This window comes from Pituophis catenifer, unplaced genomic scaffold (assembly GCF_029215685.1).
Source record: "Pituophis catenifer annectens isolate HBS135680 unplaced genomic scaffold, rPitCat1.0.hap2 SCAF_4, whole genome shotgun sequence".
Classification (NCBI taxonomy): Eukaryota; Metazoa; Chordata; class Lepidosauria; order Squamata; family Colubridae; genus Pituophis; species Pituophis catenifer.
Window position 1 is genome coordinate 29636467 of NW_027256884.1, and position 14480 is coordinate 29650946.

Below are 14480 nucleotides of genomic sequence, written 5' to 3' on the forward strand. Positions count from 1 at the left end.
CTGTGGCATAAGAACATATGGAAAATGTTAATCCATTTACTGATTCATGTTTGGTTACACAAGGAAGCAGCTGGTATGTGGAAGATTTGTTATCTACCAAGTGAAAAATGTTTGGGAGGAGAGAGGGGGGGGTATTTAACTTTGTTATAATATGTCCAATATGATATTAGACATGATAATTCTGGTTATTCTGCTAATATGTCTAGCTATGAAACTTGCTACCTACACTGAACTCTTACTAACATGAGAACCTCCAGTATGAAAGAAAAAGCTCAATTCCACTGAAATACTATTTAACCCAGATGGTCAGAAATATACAAGGCATCAGTAGTAAAATTAGAGTTGTGTCTTTAAGAAATGGATTGTGAATGGCTGTGGAACTACTAGGAGAGAATGAAGCCTTAACATACAGACACAGGGAAATTAGATGCTTACTCCCACTACTTCTGGATGAATCATGCCTGCACCTCTTGGCAAAAGTCCAACTCTTGACCTCATAACCTCACTCCACATTTACTTCTCCAGATCTCAATTCTCAGCCTCAAAGTTCTCTCTCTTTCTCTTTTAAGTATGCCCTATGTTTTCAGAGAAATAGGCTGTTAATAGAGAAGGCAAGGAAACTGTTACTGAATTAGGTTCTTTGAAAAAGCACTTTAAGAATATGCTTCAAGGAAGAATCTGAGCATTTCCAAGAAAAATGTGGGGGAAATTGCATGCTGGGCTGGGCGAACACAGAAAACAAGATCACATTCAGTTGAATGTTTACCATTAAAACTATGATCTTTACACTTTTTTACATGCACAAAACACACAGGCATTTTTAAGACCGCTAAATGCAGGAAAAGAGTTGCCCAAAATAACAAATTAATCAGTAATTGAAATAACAAATCAATAGTAAAATGAGAATCCACATTTTTTTTAACAAAAGGCTGTTCGCAAAGATAGGATTTTCTGGGTAGCACTTTACTGCCCCCTTTTGCACTTTAACATTAGAACAGGTCTGAGCATGAACATGCTATTGTGAATCCCTGTGAAATAGCAGATGACTAGGGCAGAAGTAAAGGTTTACAGAACTCCTAAACTGCATTTTATAGCCTTTACACTGTTGAATATGTTACGGTAGCAAGTAGGATGACAAAGCAAGTTAAACAAACAGCTTAGGAATTTGTATATGCAGGGTTAAACCCAAACATTCTATTTTTCTAAAGGCAAATCTACAGGAATCTTTTCTGTTATTTTACATTGTCCTCCTTTTTTTAGATCTAGGAAGGGAAAATATACTGCCATTTAAATTTGTTTGCTATGGTTACAAGGAAAGAGAGCAGGAACTAAAGGCCACTGTAGGATAGCCGTAGCAAGATCTTAAATGCACAAAATTATTTTCCTACAATGCCATGGAAAAATAAAAGTAGCACAAATTAATTCAAATGCCCTGCTATCGAACACAAAAGCTAGTTCAGTTATTCTAAATTATAAACACACAGTAATTTTATTAAGCGTAATGATACTGTACTCCTGCATACTTCTGCTTCTTCTTTTCTTTTCCAAGCAAAAACATCTTCCTTTGTGACTCACTGTTTAAAAACATACCGTCCTGATAATGGGAAGGAAGACAAACTCTCTCTTCTAAAGGTACCTCAGAATCCATGAATAAAGCCTGTATGTGCTAGGCACCTTTATATGTAAACCTAATCCATTTGCCTGTCATCTTAAAATTGCTAAACAAGTCCCGATAATATTACATTCCACTGCCCTTAGCAATATGCAACTGAACCTTCATTGTGATGAAAGCCAACTCCCTTTGATATAAAATTTAGTTTTCATTTCTGCTGCCACAAAATAGAAGAGTCTGACGCTGTATTAAAAAGGCAAGCATGTGTGTTCAAACTATACACCACTAACATTTTTGTGTTACAAGAAGGCAATCATTTTTTTTCGGCTATTTTTGTAACATGATTACGGGGTAGGAGGAGATCTGCTTGATATGGAAAGTTTTGTTGAATTGTGTAGTAGGATGCTGGCAAATGTTCTTTGTTTTAAATATATACAGAATCTGAAGTAAGATAGCAAAAACCAGCTAGTTCGCTTTATTAATGGGCATGGCAACTTATAAGCAAAGCTAGCAAAACCAACACAGAAATAATTTTCCATTGCTGGGCTATCAAAGATTCTTACTCTTAAAATCCTTTGTTAGTCAGAATGTAAGACTGCAGTTTAAAGTTTGAGGTTCCTTTTCATTACAATTGTGGTTTTTTTTTTACTCCAAGTTCAAAAAGAGTGGTGACAATCTTGTCATTGGCTGGAATGTCAGACAACTGCACCTTATAATACAGGAAATTCTAGTTTCGTTATTCTTTGATGGAAAATTGCCTGAGTAAGAAAATCACAGGGATGCAGAAATATGCTGTTTTCAAGCTGAGATTTAATGCAGCAGTTATTTCTTCACCCAGGCAATATCTATATATAAAGCTAGCCCTATTCAAACCCATTCTTTCTTCTTTTGGAACTGAATTTGCACTCAGCACCCCGCCTTGCAATCAGGATAAGTCCAACATCAACACCAAACAAAAAAACCACCAAGATATAAATTATAAAATACTTAAAATACCAATTTTAACACTGTTTAATGAAAATAAAATTACCATACATGATCCAAATAGAAGCAAACAATGTATTAAAATGGATGACTCAGTATAAATTGTTTTATTTAGTTCTGATGTATCCTTGTTTTATATATAATACTAAATCATAATGTATGTGTGTCTGTTTCTTTTTAATTTGTACAATGCATGAATTCTTCTTACTAGAGATGCATGCATAGATCACACTACAACCCAAAACAAGCCAACTGTATGGGGAATTGTTATTTGAGAAATAGATATTTCCAATACCTTCAGGTCAATCTATTGCCATATAAAGTTCATTTCCAAATTCCTGTTTCAGCTCTAATTACTGCATTCATTATATATTTAGTGAATTGTTTTAAAAAGCATAATTCCTTAAAAAGTAAAAAGTATTAAAAAGCCTGCAAAATACGCAATGCCACAAATTTATAAATGTTAAAACAAAAGTATGCCATGATGTACAACAAACTGATTTAGGGTTAGAACCAAATAGAGTTGTGTTGGACAGTGACACAACTAACTACACTGCTGAATCAAACTGAAAACTTGTGTATGGCTCTTTCATGCATTCAATATAAGGTTTATTTGAAATTATGCATATACTGAACAGGACCCAGCACTTATGTGTCACGTACAAAGCATACTTTTAATCTATACTGAACAATGGTATTTAAAATTTATGAGATACTTCTGCTCAGATACCAATTTCACCACCACAGATGTCACGTGTGGTTATCAAATTAAACTGAGCTATAATCCTATATGTATTTTCCTGAAGAAAACCTCTCTAAACTCAGTGGGACTTCTGTATAGATGTGCTCAGGGCTGCACCATTATTTATGCCATTCTTATTTCACCCAGGCTAGGTTTCTAAAAGATTTCATGAAGTTTCACCAAGCTTTCTTCCTCTAGGTATACAGTATTTTAGCAAAAGCCTAAATTGTAACAATGGGTGTCATTAGCACTACATTACTAAAAAACAGATTGCCACAAAGGTTATATAAATCTATTACTTTAATCACTGCACAAAACAAATGCTTTAAGAAAATCATGAGAGTGACACTAGTTTTGCAGAGCCTAAAATAATAGAAATGATGGTCACATCTGTTTTTTAACTAATCTCTCTTGCAGAATTTCAGGTCCTCACCAGGAAGCTGATTTTCCCATGCTCATTTCACCAATGAAATCTAGAATTCTCCTGAGGTAGTGGGAAAAACCAGGAACAAAGCACCAAAGATAAAGCACTGCAGAATAGTTAAACCAGATTGCTCTGGGAATATAAGTGAAAATTAATTAAGCATGAGGAAAACAAATGGAGAGTGGACAAAAAATGCAAAAGGATGGAACCTTCCCCCTCCCCCCCAAAAAAAGATGCTCTTAAATCTAAATGGCACTTTTATCCAGTCAAGCATACAAATGAACTGCCATTTGGGCACCACTACGGCCAACGGTACAGGTGGCCTTATTGGATATCTCATCTGAGAGTCAGCAAGGCAACAATATTAAGATACACATACATTACTTTCCAGCTGGACTTTTTAAATCCAACTTCACACGTGAAAATCTCAGACAAGCATAAAGAAGTTTAAAATTTAAAAGTGGAAGTACCAGCTTGCTAGAAAATGGGCGGGACTTGAGCCGAGTGTTTTTTGGGGAAGTCAGTGAGGCTATCAAGTTAGGAGTTAAGGACTGCCTCAGACACCATGGTATTCTGCTAGAATAAGATAGACAGCCATTTCCAGGATGGGTTGCTTACATGAAGGTCTATAGACAAAGTGGCCCAGAATGGCAGATGAAGCCAATTTAAATATAGAATGCAATGACGCTCTTCACTGCGTCTGGCAGTGGGAAGCTGGCTTTAAAGAGAACATGTAGGCCGTAAAGCCTGCCTCTTTCAAGTTTGTTCTTTTTGGTCAACATCTCAATGCTCCAGTCATTTTTAATAATTAAAAAAGGATGTGCCGCTGGAGGAAGTGGGAGAGCTGGCTCAAATCAGTATGGGGAAAAGTTATAGGAAAGCCAAAAGCAGTATGGATAATCCTTTATAAAATGATAACGGCATTACAATAGTCCCAGAGCCACATGGCTCACTTCATTTTTTATGCTTGAGATTTTGCTGGATCTCTGTTGTTTAAAAAGTGCCAAAATACACTTTCTTTTATCTGTAACATGGGGTGTATACAATGGCTAGTCTGAAAAAAAAAATCCACAAAATGGTGGATGATTTTATTTGTCATATTTATTTATATAGTTGGCCATCTTTCTAATTCAAAGGGAACATACAAAAAAGTTGATATTCTATCAATATGAGCTACAATTTAGAATATGAAAGTTACAAGCATTAAAATTAGTTGGCTATTAGTTGGCTATTTCATTCCAAGCGAAGTCTTCCACAGGATTTTTATTATTCCAGTAAGGAACAGCAAGATGTTACTCACCGAAAGACTCTAGACAATGTAAAAAATAAAGAAATAGCAAAAGCAATGGATGAGCATTGCTTCTGCTATTTCTCTAGCTTCAATCAAGTATTTTAAAAGCATTCAGAAGAATTAATCTTTATGGTTCATTCTTTCTGTGATGTATCAACCAATCATAGAAGACCATTTATATGATTTATGTCATTTATTCGTATATTGTTTTATAATGCAAATAAACAGTTGTATTTTCAGAATTGTCTACAATATCTAAAAGCCACAAAAATGATTGGGTGAAAATGGCTATTTTGGAATGATAAAGTTTAGGAATTGACCAAAAGTTGCAATTATTTTAATGAAAATAGACTTAAGGTCCAACTACACATCTTTTGGGAAATGATAAAATAATGTGTAACAATGGTGTTTCTTTTTATAGAGTAGATAACATGAAGTGCTTTCACACATCAGGCAAAACAACTATACATCTAATAGTCCTACAAAAATGAATTTCAAAAAGATCTAAAGCAGAATGCTCCACAAGTGAAACGCCATAACGTAGTCCCTCACAAATTCCCATATCAATTGTGGAAGACTCTTTCAATGATTGTGTCAAAGCACCTTTCTTTTAAGCTGTTAGAGCTCCCACAGACACCTGGAAAAGAATTTTCGGCTAAAAAGGTATCTGGCTAGATCCTGCAGAGCTCTGGTGTTCTAGAAAGATCACCAATCAGGGGATGGAGGAGAAAAGGGACTCTTTAACAGGATAAGTTTCACTGGAATCCAGATGTAGGAACTTATAAAATAGCAGATCATGCAACAATTCAATCCTACCCATTTGGAGTTCAAATTTTCTTTGGCCTTAACTTTCAAAAAGGGCAACACTTACATACATGAATACATAATGTTTTGGATCCGGTTTATCAAAAATATTTGGATCGTAGAAAAGTAGTACAAATTAGGATCAAGTCTATTCTCAATGGAAGAAGCTCCACTGCCTTTCAAATGTCTTTTGAGAAATCACTATCTCCCTGCCCAATCTATCCCAGAGTTTAGCCAGGGAGGAAAATCCCACTTTGTGCACAAGTTAAGATATAACTTGTATAAAATTAGAAATAAATTATATACAATGGTAATATGGTAATTATATAAAGTGAATGTGGTAATAAACTCATAGCTGCAAAAAGCTGAATTTCTTCTAATCTAAATGAGTAAGATTTCCAGAAGGAAAATCTAGGTATGAATAAATACGAATAAAATGCAAGCAGAACAATATTCAATGTCATAAGAAAGAGTTTGACCTCTACACAAGGAGTTATTCCTTGCATTTACCATCCGCCTTAGTGTGTGCTTCAAGAAAGAAATCAGCACAACTTATCTGCCGGCTAAGGGCTTCTTCACTGCATTGTGAAAATTCCTTTCAAAGAGATAATACAGTCCTCCAGCTGCAAACTTCAATGCAATGCAAGTTCTCATCAGAACAAAGATGTACAAGTAAGAGAAATGTTAAAATGTACATGTATGGATGATTTCTTGAACGAACATCCTGAAGAAACATACTTGACAACCTCTGCATAGAGAAACACTATATAAATAATTGCCTCTTCTTGATGTATCACAATGTACATAGCCTTATCTGCAACATTTCAGAAATGAGACATGACAGGTAGGTTCGAAAGCTAAATGTTGGATAATGGTTAGCAAACAAATGACATAGGCTTTTGCATTATTTCTTTAATCACTTTAACCCTTGTTCCAACAGAAAGCATAAGGCCAGAGTAATTCAGCTGCTTCTTTTGTCATTTGCCTTCCATAAATATGCACCAGTCTGCATTTGAAAGGCTGAAGGAGGCTGCAAGCTTGCTGGACATTTATCATGCCCTGTTCGCTGTGAACAAGCAAATACTTTAGTTGAATAGCCCATTAGCAATCATTGTCAAATGCAGAATGTAAGGTGCTTGGATGTGACCAGCCTTTAAAGCAGTGAAGGGCCTCCCCTGAGCTTTGTATATTATCTGCAGCCTAAAGGGATCTTTTGCTATAGATTTCTGAAGGTTAAGGAGAAATACTGAAAAATTCGCAATGCTCATTGTTATATATTTCTTAAAGCAAATCAGCTTTGGATAATTTGATTATTTGAGTGATGGGTCAAAAAAAGTTTCACAAACATTTTTTACACAGGAAGATATGTGATTCTGTAAATTTTAACCAGTCAGCTTTCTCCAAATATGCCAGAACGTAAAATACAAAATGGACAGATTGCAACAAGCCTTCTATGATCCCTTAATCCATGCTTTGTTCTATTAAAACACTCCCTTCTCTTTTGTATATGATCTACAAACTTGAATTTTTAAATCATAAATATCATAAAAAGTTTCACAGGCGCTTCATATAAATTTAGCCACTTATCAGATGACTATAAAGATTTTAAATGAACTTTTCTTATTACTAAACACCGAGGGCACAAAACAGAATATTTAGTTTTGCTTCTCCTGTGGAGTACAAGACTGAAAGCTCTGGCAGAAAGATAACTAAAAGCCTTCTCTTAAAAATAATTTTTAAAAAATCAGATAACCTCCATTCTACCCATCTCCTATTTTCTGTTCCTTGCCAGCATGTTCCTACTTGAATCCCAAACAGATTAAATAAATAAATGTGAAGTGCGGCTAATCCTACAGAAGGTAATGTCATTGCTAGAGCTGAAGTTTAAAAGGGTGTGTGTGAAAGATTTGCATTTGAACCATTCCGGGGTTCCAAAGTTTTAATCAATCCAAATCTCAGCAATAAAAAAGGCAGTAAATGAAATCCACCTTTACTATATTAGGCACCACCAATGAGCAAGAACTGAGCAGCCTTTCTCTCCTGCCCATGCAGTCTGGCCATAAGAAGGTCTTTATATTTCCTAATCCTAACCCTCCCCCCCCCAAGATTTTCTCTCTCCCTTTTTTTTTTTTCAATTCTCACATAATACCTTGCAGCCCCGAAGGCAAGGCCCTTAGTTTCTACATCCCTTTCACCGACATGTCATTTCCAACATCAAGCTAATCTATATGTTGCCATGGTATCCCCCTTTATCTGCCTTTACATCTTATGAGCGGCATGGATTTACCACATTATTTTTTTATCTGAAAGACAGAAAATGGTGGTTTTATTGCCATACAATCAGATTACCGCTGCTAGTTTCTCTATGCCTTTTTACCATACTTCAATCAAAAGGGATCACTTTCTTTATACTCTGCCCTTGATTTACATTACATCTGTAAGGGCCTAGTCTGGGTTGTAATCCCCTTATTAACTAGGAGCGGGGTTGATTTGCCTAAAAATAAAAGCAAATTGTGTCCGACCTTTTCATTTTGTTTTTGATTCGGAACTACAAAATGGATTATCAAAGAAATCTTCAGAGTTCACACGGCCACTATACTACTGAATTCAAAATGAGAATTAAACAAGTTAAACAAGGAGAGCGATGTCAGGGGTTTACATTTTCTACCATGGCTGAAGAGCTGAATAGTAGTGCTTCTTTGTATACTTTGCCTACAGAGAAAAACAATGGATCTGCACGAGTTTTGTTCCCAAGCAGTTCTGACATAGTCCCTTAGCCATCAAATTTACACTGACCGCATTCAGATGGGGGCTGGGTGGGTAGGATATGGTCTTAGACCCATGCCTCAATACCAACATATATTTAGCCCCTTGGGTTTCAATCGAAATACTTTAATTAGGTAAGTCCCCTTAAGCAAGATCTACTTGATTGTATAGAAAAGACAGAGTCTACATAGAACAATGTTCATTGGTGGAAAAACATTTTTGTTTACTTCAAAAAAAAAAAAAAAGACCAGATTGAGAAGAGGAAAGTTTTGATAAGAATATTTTTTCTTAGAACCAGCCAGACTCGGGAGGGAGGGAGGGAGGGGAAGGAAGGAAGGAAGGAAGGAAGGAAGGAAGGAAGGAAGGAAGGAAGGAAGGTAGGTTGGTTGAATAAACTCTCTACATGGTACAGTATATTGCCATTACATTGTCTCCATCAAAGATCATGAGCAGAGAAGGAGAAACATATAAAGAAAACTTCCTAAGTCAACTTGACTTTTAGTGACTTCATTGTCTACAGCAATTACTGAATTAAGATGCCATATGCTAAATAAAGCAACTCTTAATTCAGTTTTTTTTTAACTTCGGAAAGTTTATAGGTAAGAAGCTTTGAGATTTTCTGTGTGTGTGTTTGTGTATGTACACATATACACATACTATGTTTCCAACTGATCATATAATAGCAATAATACTGTATATGAAGCCAAAAGGAAATGCATCCCAAATATAGCCTTTTGGTGTAGAGTAAGCATTATCTATTTTTTTAAAGCTTGAGTTACTCATTGCATCTTGTGTCCTTCAAAGATATTGGACTGCCACTCCCATACCTATCAGCCAACATGACTCAGTCTTATGGGAATTGCAGTCCAACATATCTGGAGGTCACTACATGCAATCAGTAAATCTCTTTAAGCATATGGATATTTCTCAAATAGACTTAGATTAATCATAGCTAGGACTACACTTCTTTAAACCAGAATTGGCAATGTGGTTTAAAGTGAAATCTGAAAATTAGACTTAATTTCATTATATAAAATTAACTTTCTATATTGAGGTCAGATACACTTTATAGAGATATGGTCTTTTATTATGATGATAGTTTTATGAGTTCCTAGTTAAACCCTATACATTTGGGGAGGATAATATCCAATGAGTGATAAAGATTTCATTTGCACCATCTATAACTCACAAAAAATAATATATATGCAGTGATTTCTAGGTATCCCTATATAAATTATACATAAATTTCACAGACACAAGACAATAATAGTTAAGATTAAGAAGCAAGGCTCTGGGTTCCTAAATAAATCATTAAGAAGGTTTACCAAACGTATCACAAGATGTAGTCTCTCTTTGCTCAGATAGCTTTTGTATCCTTCTGAAACAAGACTGTCTCTTACAAGTAGTTTATCATCCTGGCAAAATGCAAGAAATGGTGACGTGAAGGCACTCACAATTCACCCCCATGATTCCCCCACTTTCCTTCTTCTCTGTATTAAAACCGACAAGATTAACCCAAAGTAAATTGCAGAGCACAGTTCAAGGAGCTATTCATTCAGCAGTGAATGTGCATTTGTTTGCCTACGAGAAAACAAGAATAAGAATTTCACAAACAAACAATGAGAAGCAGGCTGGTTTATGCTACTGAAGACAGCTTAAATAGGCCCATCAATTGTAGGCCATTTTATCAGTCTCTGACAGGCTGATGTTTATTCAGGCTAACTGCTGCAGATTTTATGTGTAATAGGTTATCGGAATACTGTTTGGCTATTTGTTTGCTTTTCCTTAGTCAAATTACATCTCGTTAAGGAGAAGAGTTCCACCACTGGCAGAATATTTGGCTGACATAACTTCTCTACACAAGAGAGGACAAATTTAAGTAACCTCATTGATAAGTAAATGTGTCTGCCCTTCACTCTAAAACTCGCCTAATAAAACTTCAGTTTGGGATTTATATGTAATTGGGAAATCACCCTACTGGCTACAAAGATAAAAAAAAAAGTCAAGATACGCAAGGCAATTGTTGGCAGGAAGAAATTTCTTCGTTCTGTCACTAGAGCTATACAAGAGCTTATCTTGTCTTTGTATCTAGTTTTCTAAGTGATTGAGAAGATCAGAGACATCGCCTACGAAGAAAATCTGAGAGCAAAGCACAACATATGTGGTATCCCTTATGAATTAAAAAAAAAAGCAGCAGCATAGGGCATTTTCATGACAAAGGCATGAAAAGCCACAACTGGAACATTAATATGAAAGTCTCAATTGACTGTCTCCTTATTTTTCTTTCCTAATCACTGTTAAATATGCTAGTTACCAATATAAATCACAGAACTGGAATTTGGAAATCAGGTTGTGAGAGAATGCTGGTTCAGCTTCTATGGCATTACCTCACATTCAGTGGGACCTGATCTTGAAAAAGTCTCCACCGAATCACTTTCAGGATAACAGATTTCTGAGTTATAGTAAGCTTTCACCCTGAGCAATGAGAGCTTAGTATCAATTATGCTAATTATGTCTTTAAACTATTAAAAAGTATTACAATGCAATTCTATGCATGTTTATTCAGAAGTAAATCCCATTCTGCTGTAAACACATGAAAAAAGTGTCTTTACAACTGCAACTCTATTTATCAACATTGGATCCTTCTAAGTAGAGTGTCATGGGAGGCAAGGGAAGAAAAAGAAAAATCTCTCTATAAAAGATATTTCCTTTCTTTGAAGGAATAAAATGCTATCCTTCAGGCTCAGAACAGAAAAGCACCCAGAAATACAATACGTTGATTGAAAATGACAATCGGACACATTTCACACAGGGTAGGGTTACTAATGCATTTATCCAAAGTGCAGGCCATTTACACATGCTACCTTCAGAAAGGTGATAAAACATGAATAATTAATACCAATACATTTCAATCCCATCATGGGGCACTATTTATTCGAAATGCTGCATTTAGAGAATGCAGCATTTTGAACAAGTAGAAGTGGAGAAGAGAGTGCTACTGATTAAATTATAGTTAACTCGCTGCTGATAATATTTCTATCAAGTAAAATCAAAAATTGAAGAATCAGTTTGATGACAAGGCCCCTCTGTTGTAAATTGGTGAGTCGGGTAAATCATTTGATAGTGAAAAATGAACCCTTGGTTAAGGAGTAGGGAGAAAGAGCACGTAGGCAAGCAAGGCCTGGAAACTGAAGGGAGAAGGAAAGGACTACAGTACAGCTAAGTGAGCTTTTAAGTACTGGAAGAGTGACCTCTGTAGGAAAAATGCAACCACTAGACTGCAGCGAAAGGTGGGAGAATATTTTTTTTTTTCTAGGACTAATCTTAACACTATTATATACTAGGATAACTTCTCCACTTCAACATGTAGTTACACACCTACGCACAAGCACTTCAAATAAACTCTACTAATCCTTTGTGGTAGATTTCTTTTCTGGTTTAATCTGAGTTTAATCAAAATATTTTTTAAGTTGCAGAGAGAATGCTAAAATAAGCTCTTGGCATCCCTCTCCAGCAGTAGTAAGAGTGTACATCTATCTCAAGAAAGGGAGAAAGTGTTACTGAACCTGGACAAAGCATTTCATGGTCCTCATAAAGGATAGGGAAGTATGCCACATTTTAATGAAAATAAAAGCCATTATTCATTTAGTCAGGTTTTAACTGAATGTTTAACTAAATATATTAATCAGGGCCGCTTTGGACCAAAAAAAAAACAACAACAACTTTGGGGAAAAGAGAGGAATGAGCAGAATCAATAGTGGAGTGGGAGAAAAATGATGGATATCAAAATATTTTAATTTATGAACATAGTATCTTAATTAAAGTTTTTACTTTTAGGCTGAAATTCAAATGCGTGTTATTCTAGAGCTGCAAGTAGTATATCCAACTCATAAACTATTTCACACTTGTGAGAAAGGCTGTTCCAATCCAGCTGGATTATTTTACAGAGAAAAATGTAGTCTGTTCACGCCCAGCAAGCTTAGGTGGTTATGCAGAGAAGCGGATCTCACTATAATCACTTTCAACAAACCACTTGCTAAGAAATCATCATCAGGATTGATGTGGCTTTTAAAAAATTGTTTTCTCAAGAAAGAAAAGAATTTAATTTCCTCTACATTTCTTTTAGAAACAAAACACAGAAAAAATCCACTCAAATAATGGTTTCTTAGACTGCAAAAGTTAACAGACTTAGTTATTTGCAGGAAGATATTTTTCAACAGGAGAAAGAAATATCGAATTCTTCCCAACCACCCCCCTTTATTCTAAGCATAAAGCCCTTACATAAGCATGTTCTTACAGTATTATACTTCATCCTTATATCATACGGTAGGAAACTCTGAACTACGCCAGAAGTTTACCCCAGAAGCTTTTGGAGGGGGGGGGAGGGAGATGTCTAAATCCACTAGACTTAAGATGGAAACTCCCACCAGATGTCACTTTCTAATTCTTTGTATCAACTCTTTCTCAAGCCCCAACCCTTTCTAGGGTGCCTATTATCTTTGTTCTGCTTGGATCCCTGAAGTGGGAAAACACTCGGCTAGGCAAACATCTTCCTCAACGCACTGGCCTGGTTTCTGCTGACAAAATTAGAATGACTCTTGATTATGCCTGGGAGCCTTTACCTGGGTCTACAAAGAAGGGCAAAAAACTGGGAAGACGCTGGTCTCTTCAATCCCTTCCCACTTTTTCCACACAGGTCCTTTCCTCAACAGGCTACAATCCTGGAAAAAGGATGCCCAGTTCGCCTCTACAAAGGACCTACGTTTCTGGCAAACCAGGCCCGCTTCCTAACACTCTGCACGGCCAGAAAGCTTCGGGGTGTCCTCAAGTCATTTATTGCCCCTCCTCGCCAAGAAACGATTCCGAGCCGTGCCTTTCGCTGGGGCTCCGTTCCTTTCAAGGAAAGCCTCCAGACCAGCATGCGGATCGCAGTCAAGAGCCGCTCCGCGTTTCGCTTCTAAAGCGGAGGAATGTCACTCCCACCCATGCAGCGAAGTGTGCAATATATATATTTTTTTAAAAAAAGAAAGAAAATCGCTGCACGGTACTTCGAGATAGCCGCCTCCCCCCCCCCCCGCCCCCCAATTCCCCCCCTGGAGAGGCTCAGCACCCGAAGTGCCCACCTAGCAGAGGAGGGTCGAGGACTAAACTGCGGGCTCCCTCCCCCCCCGTCTTGTTCCAGTTGGCAGTCCCGTTTGCCCGGCCTCTCCGACGGAGGGCTCTCGGCCAGGGGTTTGCGACCCATTTGCCCTCCCGCAGCTCGCTGGGATGGCGACGCCGCGGCCTGCCTAAAGGGCCTTTGGGCGCGCGTTAGAGAGCGAGGCTGCCCCTTTGCCTACCCGCTTTAGCCGGGGTTGGGGAAGAAGCGAGCCTCCCCGGGTACTTACTTGGAGTTGGAGGAGTTCCAGTAGATGGGGTCCAGCACCAGAGAGCTGGCCAGCGCCGTCCGGCACAAAAGCACCCAGATCCCCCAGCAGCACTTCCCGAGCGGGGATCCCCCCCGGCGTACTACCATGGTCGGGGGCGCCGCCGGCGGGTCCTCCTGCCCCAAAGGTTCGCCAACTCCGCGGCGCCCGGAAGAACGGAGGCGTCCACAATCTCCCCCCACGCGAAGGAGCCACAACCAGAGGCAAATCCCGGGCAGCCAACGAGCTCGCCCTCCCGGACTTAAGTCGTCGAGCGCACGGCCGCCGCCGGCATGGAAGGGCAATCCCGAGCTGGAAGAAGGCAGGCGAGGTGCAAACGGCCCCGGGAGGCCCCCCCAAAGGAGCACGACGACGACGACGACGACGACGAGGAAAAGCACCGCCCGTCGCTCAGTCCTGCCGCCGCCGCTGCGCTCAGCTGCTCCCGCCTC

At 38.0% G+C, this 14480-nt stretch overlaps 1 protein-coding gene across 1 annotated transcript in view; it reads right to left on the reverse strand.

The window, feature by feature from the left end:
• EFNB2 (ephrin B2) overlaps positions 1-14276 on the reverse strand; it is a 46638-nt gene extending 32362 nt beyond the window's left edge. The window contains exon 1 of the mRNA XM_070943216.1: positions 14011-14276. Coding sequence (XP_070799317.1) covers positions 14011-14138 — 128 coding nt within the window. The 5' untranslated portion in view covers positions 14139-14276. The remainder of the gene's footprint in view (positions 1-14010) is intronic.
• Between the last annotated feature and the right edge of the window lie 204 nt (positions 14277-14480).